This window comes from Coregonus lavaretus (assembly GCF_964263955.1).
Source record: "Coregonus lavaretus genome assembly, contig: HAP1_SCAFFOLD_9879, whole genome shotgun sequence".
Classification (NCBI taxonomy): domain Eukaryota; kingdom Metazoa; phylum Chordata; class Actinopteri; order Salmoniformes; family Salmonidae; genus Coregonus; species Coregonus lavaretus.
Genome location: NW_028158032.1, coordinates 2,341 through 12,000, shown reverse-complemented (window position 1 = coordinate 12,000; position 9,660 = coordinate 2,341). Strand labels below are relative to the sequence as shown.

Below are 9,660 nucleotides of genomic sequence, written 5' to 3'. Positions count from 1 at the left end.
TACTAGGGTACTAGGGGTTAGTAGCCTCACCTCTGCAGCCTGTTAACCAGCTGGGTGACCAGGGAGTCAGAGATCCCAGGGTAGGCCTCCTCAGCAAGGAGAATAGCTTCTCTCAGTTCATCCAAAGCCATGGGGTTCCCATTCACTGCCTCCTGACGCTGCTTCAGCTGGAGGAGAACAGAACAGGGTTAGGAGGGGGGTGGGGGGGGCCTCCTGACGCTGCTTCAACTGGAGGAGAACAGAACAGGGTTAGGAGGGGGGGGGGCCTCCTGACGCTGCTTCAACTGGAGGAGAACAGAACAGGGTTAAGGAGGGGGGGGGGGGGGGGGGGGGCCTCCTGACGCTGCTTCAGCTGGAGGAGAACAGAACAGGGTTAGGAGGAGGGGGGGGGGGGGGGCCTCCTGACGCTGCTTCAACTGGAGGAGAACAGAACAGGGTTAGGAGGAGGGGGGGGGGGGGGGGGGGGGGCCTCCTGACGCTGCTTCAACTGGAGGAGAACAGAACAGGGTTAGGAGGAGGGGGGGGGGGGGGGGCCTCCTGACGCTGCTTCAACTGGAGGAGAACAGAACAGGGTTAGGAGGAGGGGGGGGGGGGGGGGGGGCCTCCTGACGCTGCTTCAACTGGAGGAGAACAGAACAGGGTTAGGAGGGGGGGGGGTGTGCAGTCAATTTGTCCTTCAGACGCTTTTTACTACAGTAGATTGAGGCTGAGCTGCCAACTCTCACGCATTGGCAGAGAGACGCGCATTTGACCCTCTACTCACACCACACCTGTAGGAGCAGATTGGCATCTAGTCTTCAGGAGGTTAGGGTGTAGGGGCAGATTAATGTCATCTAGTCTTCAGGAGGTTAGGGTGTAGGAGCAGATTAATGTCATCTAGTCTTCAGGAGGTTAGGGTGTAGGAGCAGATTAATGTCATCTAGTCTTCAGGAGGTTAGGGTGTAGGAGCAGATTAATGTCATCTAGTCTTCAAGAGATTTTATTATCTATTGACTTTATTTAGTCTGATCAGAAGGCTATGCATTTTTGCAGCCATTCACGGACAGCTTGGAATAAGTCACACAAATAAGCATTGGATATTAAATGCTCCAGGAATCAAATATCATTTGACATTTTAGTATTGTGCACATGCTAGGCAACTCAAAGGCATCATGTGTTGTTTATGTAAGATGACGACAAGCATCTTCAACCAGTAGGCATAAACCACCTGAACACTGATATTCATTAGATTTGTCTATATTCATATTGTTTTCTATTAAGCAGTGGGTGACCTTCCTAACGCCTCTGACCACGATATCAGACACCTTCCTAACGCCTCTGACCACGATATCAGACACCTTCCTAACGCCTCTGACCACGATATCAGACACCTTCCTAACGCCTCTGACCACGATATCAGACACCTTCCTAACGCCTCTGACCACGATATCAGACACCTTCCTAACGCCTCTGACCACGATATCAGACACCTTCCTAACGCCTCTGACCACGATATCAGACGCTGTTTTCTATTAAGCAGTGGGTGACCTTCCGAACGCCTCTGACCACGATATCAGACGCTGTTTACTATTAAGCAGTGGGTGACCTTCCTAACGCCTCTGACCACGATATCAGACGCTGTTTTCTATTAAGCAGTGGGTGACCTTCCTAACGCCTCTGACCACGATATCAGACACCTTCCTAACGCCTCTGACCACGATATCAGACGCTGTTTCCTATTAAGCAGTGGGTGACCTTCCTAACGCCTCTGACCACGATATCAGACACCTTCCTAACGCCTCTGACCACGATATCAGACGCTGTTTCCTATTAAGCAGTGGGTGACCTTCCTAACGCCTCTGACCACGATATCAGACGCTGTTTTCTATTAAGTAGTGGGTGACCTTCCTAACGCCTCTGACCACGATATCAGACACCTTCCTAACGCCTCTGACCACGATATCAGACACCTTCCTAACGCCTCTGACCACGATATCAGACACTGTTTTCTATTAAGCAGTGGGTGACCTTCCTAACGCCTCTGACCACGATATCAGACACCTTCCTAACGCCTCTGACCACGATATCAGACACCTTCCTAACGCCTCTGACCACGATATCAGACGCTGTTTTCTATTAAGCAGTGGGTGACCTTCCTAACGCCTCTGACCACGATATCAGACGCTGTTTACTATTAAGCAGTGGGTGACCTTCCTAACGCCTCTGACCACGATATCAGACGCTGTTTTCTATTAAGCAGTGGGTGACCTTCCTAACGCCTCTGACCACGATATCAGACACTGTTTTCTATTAAGCAGTGGGTGACCTTCCTAACGCCTCTGACCACGATATCAGACACCTTCCTAACGCCTCTGACCACGATATCAGACACCTTCCTAACGCCTCTGACCACGATATCAGACGCTGTTTACTATTAAGCAGTGGGTGACCTTCCTAATGCCTCTGACCACGATATCAGACGCTGTTTACTATTAAGCAGTGGGTGACCTTCCTAACGCCTCTGACCACAATATCAGACACCTTCCTAACGCCTCTGACCACGATATCAGACGCTGTTTACTATTAAGCAGTGGGTGACCTTCCTAACGCCTCTGACCACGATATCAGACGCGGTTTTCTATTAAGCAGTGGGTGACCTTCCTAACGCCTCTGACCACGATATCAGACGCTGTTTACTATTAAGCAGTGGGTGACCTTCCTAACGCCTCTGACCACGATATCAGACGCTGTTTCCTATTAAGCAGTGGGTGACCTTCCTAACGCCTCTGACCACAATATCAGACGCTGTTTACTATTAACTTAACAACGATTCTACATGTTGAATCACCACCTTCATCAACACCCAGCAGGCGACGGACTGCGCGTGGCCGAGGGCCGGGTTGGTCCGACTACGCTATATGACAGCAGAGAGCTTCTTACCTCGGCCAGCAGGCGACGGACTGCGCGTGGCCGAGGGCCGGGTTGGTCCGACTACACTATATGACAGCAGAGAGCTTCTTACCTCGGCCAGCAGGCGACGGACTGCGCGTGGCCGAGGGCCGGGTTGGTCCGACTACGCTATATGACAGCAGAGAGCTTCTTACCTCGGCCAGCAGGCGACGGACTGCGCGTGGCCGAGGGCCGGGTTGGTCCGACTACGCTATATGACAGCAGAACGCTGCTTACCTCGGCCAGCAGGCGACGGACTGCGCGTGGCCGAGGGCCGGGTTGGTCCGACTACGCTATATGACAGCAGAGAGCTTCTTACCTCGGCCAGCAGGCGACGGACTGCGCGTGGCCGAGGGCCGGGTTGGTCCGACTACGCTATATGACAGCAGAGAGCTTCTTACCTCGGCCAGCAGGCGACGGACTGCGCGTGGCCGAGGGCCGGGTTGGTCCGACTACGCTATATGACAGCAGAGAGCTTCTTACCTCGGCCAGCAGGCGACGGACTGCGCGTGGCCGAGGGCCGGGTTGGTCCGACTACGCTATATGACAGCAGAGTGCTTCTTACCTCGGCCAGCAGGCGACGGACTGCGCGTGGCCGAGGGCCGGGTTGGTCCGACTACGCTATATGACAGCAGAGAGCTTCTTACCTCGGCCAGCGAAGGAGAGATGATGGAGGACAGGCTGGTGGAATACGGCCTCTTTGAAATGTCTCCACTCTCCCCTGCTGGTCCCTCTCCCCCGTTCTGGAGTTTCTTAGGATCCTTTTCTCTGATGGTGAAGATCCAGTCATCACTCCCAAAGTTGTTCCCGCCCGACGCCTGCCCATCCTGCTCCCTGATTGGACAAGAGAGACCAGTCAGGACTCCAATTGGCTCAGCTCAACATGACAGTATGACTCCATAGCCCTGGTTAAAGTAGTGCATTTTAAAGGGAAGAGGGTCTCATTTAGTATGCAGCCTAGTTCTAATCCTGACTTACGAGTCAGACTCGTCTGAGCCTGATGTCTGGTCTGCCTAGTTCTAATCCTGACTTATGAGTCAGACTCGTCTGAGCTGGACTCTGCCTGCTGTCTGGTCTGCCTAGTTCTAATCCTGACTTACGAGTCAGACTCGTCTGAGCTGGACTCTGCCTGCTGTCTGGTCTGCCTAGTTCTGATCCTGACTTACGAGTCAGACTCGTCTGAGCTGGACTCTGCCTGATGTCTGGTCTGCCTAGTTCTGATACTGACTTACGAGTCAGACTCGTCTGAGCTGGACTCTGCCTGATGTCTGGTCTGCCTAGTTCTGATCCTGACTTACGAGTCAGACTCATCTGAGCTGGACTCTGCCTGATGTCTGGTCTGCCTAGTTCTGATCCTGACTTATGAGTCAGACTCGTCTGAGCTGGACTCTGCCTGCTGTCTGGTCTGCCTAGTTCTGATCCTGACTTACGAGTCAGACTCGTCTGAGCTGGACTCTGCCTGATGTCTGGTCTGCCTAGTTCTGATCCTGACTTACGAGTCAGACTCGTCTGAGCTGGACTCTGCCTGCTGTCTGGTCTGCCTAGTTCTGATCCTGACTTACGAGTCAGACTCGTCTGAGCTGGACTCTGCCTGATGTCTGGTCTGCCTAGTTCTGATCCTGACTTACGAGTCAGACTCGTCTGAGCTGGACTCTGCCTGATGTCTGGTCTGCCTAGTTCTGATCCTGACTTACGAGTCAGACTCGTCTGAGCTGGACTCTGCCTGATGTCTGGTCTGCCTAGTTCTGATACTGACTTACGAGTCAGACTCGTCTGAGCTGGACTCTGCCTGATGTCTGGTCTGCCTAGTTCTGATCCTGACTTACGAGTCAGACTCGTCTGAGCTGGACTCCGCCTGCTGTCTGGTCTGCCTAGTTCTGATACTGACTTACGAGTCAGACTCGTCTGAGCTGGACTCCGCCTGCTGTCTGGTCTGCCTAGTTCTGATCCTGACTTACGAGTCAGACTCGTCTGAGCTGGACTCCGCCTGCTGTCTGGTCTGCTCAGCCTTCCACCTCCTGTATTTATCCACCAGCTCTGTCAGGTACGACGTCTTCTTGGCGTAACGCACAATCAGCTTGTGTTTCAACAGTTCTTTGGCAGTAGGCCTCTGCAGAGAGACGGGGGGGAGGAGGGAAGCAGAAGGAATGAGAAGAAAAAGGAAGTGTAAGCAAGGTGAGGAGCGGAGAGATAGGACTGGAAACAGAAAGAGGAAAGAAATGCACAGATGCACAAATAACTTCCAAAATGCTCTCTGATATTGCCAGACCAGCAAATGGAAGTAAAATCAATTGAAACCAGTCAGGGAACACTTTCAAACCCTAACAGAATACTTCTAATGGAAGTAAAATCAGTTGAAACCAGTCAGGGAACACTTTCAAACCCTAACAGAACACTTCAAATGGAAGTAAAATCAGTTGAAACCAGTCAGGGAACACTTTCAAACCCTAACAGAACACTTCAAATGGAAGTAAAATCAGTTGAAACCAGCCAGGGAACACTTTCAAACCCTAACAGAACACTTCAAATGGAAGTAAAATCAGTTGAAACCAGTCAGGGAACACTTCCAAACCCTAACAGAACACTTCAAATGGAAGTAAAACCAGTTGAAACCAGTCAGGGAACACTTCCAAACCCTAACAGAACACTTCAAATGGAAGTAAAATCAGTTGAAACCAGTCAGGGAACACTTTCAAACCCTAACAGAACACTTCAAATGGAAGTAAAATCAGTTGAAACCAGTCAGGGAACACTTTCAAACCCTAACAGAACACTTCTAATGGAAGTAAAATCAGTTGAAACCAGCCAGGGAACACTTCCAAACCCTAACAGAACACTTCAAATGGAAGTAAAATCAGTTGAAACCAGTCAGGGAACAATTTCAAACCCTAACAGAACACTTCAAATGGAAGTAAAATCAGTTGAAACCAGTCAGGGAACACTTCCAAACCCTAACAGAACACTTCAAATGGAAGTAAAATCAGTTGAAACCAGTCAGGGAACACTTCCAAACCCTAACAGAACACTTCAAATGGAAGTAAAATCAGTTGAAACCAGTCAGGGAACACTTTCAAACCCTAACAGAACACTTCAAATGGAAGTAAAATCAGTTGAAACCAGTCAGGGAACACTTCCAAACCCTAACAGAACACTTAAAATGGAAGTAAAATCAGTTGAAACCAGTCAGGGAACACTTTCAAACCCTAACAGAACACTTCAAATGGAAGTAAAATCAGTTGAAACCAGTCAGGGAACACTTCCAAACCCTAACAGAACACTTCAAATGGAAGTAAAATCAGTTGAAACCAGTCAGGGAACACTTTCAAACCCTAACAGAACACTTCAAATGGAAGTAAAATCAGTTGAAACCAGTCAGGGAACACTTCCAAACCCTAACAGAACACTTCAAATGGAAGTAAAATCAGTTGAAACCAGTCAGGGAACACTTCCAAACCCTAACAGAACACTTCAAATGGAAGTAAAATCAGTTGAAACCAGTCAGGGAACACTTCCAAACCCTAACAGAACACTTCAAATGGAAGTAAAATCAGTTGAAACCAGTCAGGGAACACTTCCAAACCCTAACAGAACACTTCAAATGGAAGTAAAATCAGTTGAAACCAGTCAGGGAACACTTCCAAACCCTAACAGAACACTTCAAATGGAAGTAAAATCAGTTGAAACCAGTCAGGGAACACTTTCAAACCCTAACAGAACACTTCAAATGGAAGTAAAATCAGTTGAAACCAGTCAGGGAACACTTCCAAACCCTAACAGAACACTTCAAATGGAAGTAAAATCAGTTGAAACCAGTCAGGGAACACTTCCAAACCCTAACAGAACACTTCAAATGGATGTAAAATCAGTTGAAACCAGTCAGGGAACACTTTCAAACCCTAACCCTAACAGAACACTTCAAATGGAAGTAAAATCAGTTGAAACCAGTCAGGGAACACTTCCAAACCCTAACAGAACACTTCAAATGGAAGTAAAATCAGTTGAAACCAGTCAGGGAACACTTCCAAACCCTAACAGAACACTTCAAATGGAAGTAAAATCAGATGAAACCAGTCAGGGAACACTTCCAAACCCTAACAGAACACTTCAAATGGAAGTAAAATCAGTTGAAACCAGTCAGGGAACACTTCCAAACCCTAACAGAACACTTCAAATGGAAGTAAAATCAGTTGAAACCAGTCAGGGAACACTTCCAAACCCTAACCCTAACAGAACACTTCAAATGGAAGTAAAATCAGTTGAAACCAGTCAGGGAACACTTTCAAACCCTAACAGAACACTTCAAATGGAAGTAAAATCAGTTGAAACCAGTCAGGGAACACTTTCAAACCCTAACCCTAACAGAACACTTCAAATGGAAGTAAAATCAGTTGAAACCAGTCAGGGAACACTTCCAAACCCTAACAGAACACTTCAAATGGAAGTAAAATCAGTTGAAACCAGTCAGGGAACACTTTCAAACCCTAACAGAACACTTCAAATGGAAGTAAAATCAGTTGAAACCAGTCAGGGAACACTTCCAAACCCTAACAGAACACTTCAAATGGAAGTAAAATCAGTTGAAACCAGTCAGGGAACACTTTCAAACCCTAACAGAACACTTCAAATGGAAGTAAAATCAGTTGAAACCAGTCAGGGAACACTTCCAAACCCTAACCCTAACAGAACACTTCAAATGGAAGTAAAATCAGTTGAAACCAGTCAGGGAACACTTTCAAACCCTAACCCTAACAGAACACTTCAAATGGAAGTAAAATCAGTTGAAACCAGTCAGGGAACACTTCCAAACCCTAACAGAACACTTCAAATGGAAGTAAAATCAGTTGAAACCAGTCAGGGAACACTTTCAAACCCTAACAGAACACTTCAAATGGAAGTAAAATCAGTTGAAACCAGTCAGGGAACACTTCCAAACCTTAACAGAACACTTCAAATGGAAGTAAAATCAGTTGAAACCAGTCAGGGAACACTTCCAAACCCTAACAGAACACTTCAAATGGAAGTAAAATCAGTTGAAACCAGCCAGGGAACACTTCCAAACCCTAACAGAACACTTCAAATGGAAGTAAAATCAGTTGAAACCAGTCAGGGAACACTTCCAAACCCTAACAGAACACTTCAAATGGAAGTAAAATCAGTTGAAACCAGTCAGGGAACACTTCCAAACCCTAACAGAACACTTCAAATGGAAGTAAAATCAGTTGAAACCAGTCAGGGAACACTTCCAAACCCTAACAGAACACTTCTAATGGAAGTAAAATCAGTTTAAACCAGCCAGGGAACACTTCCAAACCCTAACAGAACACTTCAAATGGAAGTAAAATCAGTTGAAACCAGTCAGGGAACACTTCCAAACCCTAACAGAACACTTCAAATGGAAGTAAAATCAGTTGAAACCAGTCAGGGAACACTTCCAAACCCTAACAGAACACTTCAAATGGAAGTAAAATCAGTTGAAACCAGTCAGGGAACACTTCCAAACCCTAACAGAACACTTCAAATGGAAGTAAAGTGTTCCCTAACAGAACACTTCTGAACCCGAACTCTAAAGGAACACTTACGAAGCTTGGCTCCTTGTTCAGGCAGGCCTCCACAAACTCCTTGAGGGGCTTGCTGTAGTTCCCCTCCAGGGTAGGAGGGGTGTTCTTTGGGATGAGGAACAGCACCTTCATAGGGTGTAGCTCAGAGTGGGGGGGTTCCCCTTTGGCCAGCTCTATACAGGTTATACCCAGGGACCAGATGTCTGCCTGCAACACACAGAGGGGACAGGGAGAGAGATGTTTTCACCTTGAGGGAACTTAGGTACATCCAAAATGACACCCATCCTTATTATATAAGTCATTACTTTTGACCAGAGCCCTATGGGCTAGTGCACTATATAGGGAATAGGGTGCCATTTCAGAAGCCTTGTGTGGCATTTGGGATAACTTCTTTGTTGTCATTATAAACAGAACTTCCCGTATGACCCCTGACCTCTCACCTTACAGTCGTAGGCTGACTGCTTGATGACCTCTGGAGCCATCCAGAAGGGCGTGCCAACGAAGGTGCTGCGTTTGAGCTGGGTGTCTGTTAGCTGTCCGGCCACCCCGAAGTCTGCCAGCTTCACCTCCCCATGCTCCGACAGCAGGACGTTGGCAGCTGAGGGAGGGAAGAGAGCAGTTTGGATCACAATGGAGCCAAATCAGGGGGTAGCCCCGGATCAGGGGGTCGCCCCGACCAGGACTCAAACCCTGGTCCAGCCACCGTCAACCCAACACCTTAACCGTTACGCCTAGAGAGCCAAACCCCTTGACGAGGTCACTAGCTGTGGTCTAAGGTCACTAATTCTAATCTGGACAACTCTCTGTTCACTTCATAGAATAGGCCCTCTATAGCAACACTGTCAGTAGTGTTGATGTCTCCTTGTACCTTCTCTGAGTGGAGGTATTCCCCCTCTACATTAACCCTGTCAGTAGTGTTGATGTCTCCTTGTACCTTCTCTGAGTGGAGGTATTCCCCCTCTACATTAACCCTGTCAGTAGTGTTGATATCTCCTTGTACCTTCTCTGAGTGGAGGTATTCCCCCTCTACATTAACCCTGTCAGTAGTGTTGATGTCTCCTTGTACCTTCTCTGAGTGGAGGTATTCCCCCTCTACATTAACCCTGTCAGTAGTGTTGATGTCTCCTTGTACCTTCTCTGAGTGGAGGTATTCCCCCTCTACATTAACCCTGTC

At 48.1% G+C, this 9,660-nt stretch overlaps 1 protein-coding gene across 1 annotated transcript; it reads right to left on the bottom strand.

The window, feature by feature from the left end:
* Window positions 1-26: 26 nt before the first annotated feature.
* LOC311124489 (serine/threonine-protein kinase 24-like) lies at window positions 27-9,084 on the bottom strand (the record flags this gene model as incomplete). The annotated part of the gene is made up of 5 exons (XM_084198628.1): window positions 27-167; window positions 3,576-3,762; window positions 4,887-5,038; window positions 8,508-8,693; window positions 8,927-9,084. Coding segments are annotated over 5 exons (824 nt in total), but the record flags the coding sequence as incomplete, so codon positions are not given.
* Window positions 9,085-9,660: the final 576 nt, after the last annotated feature.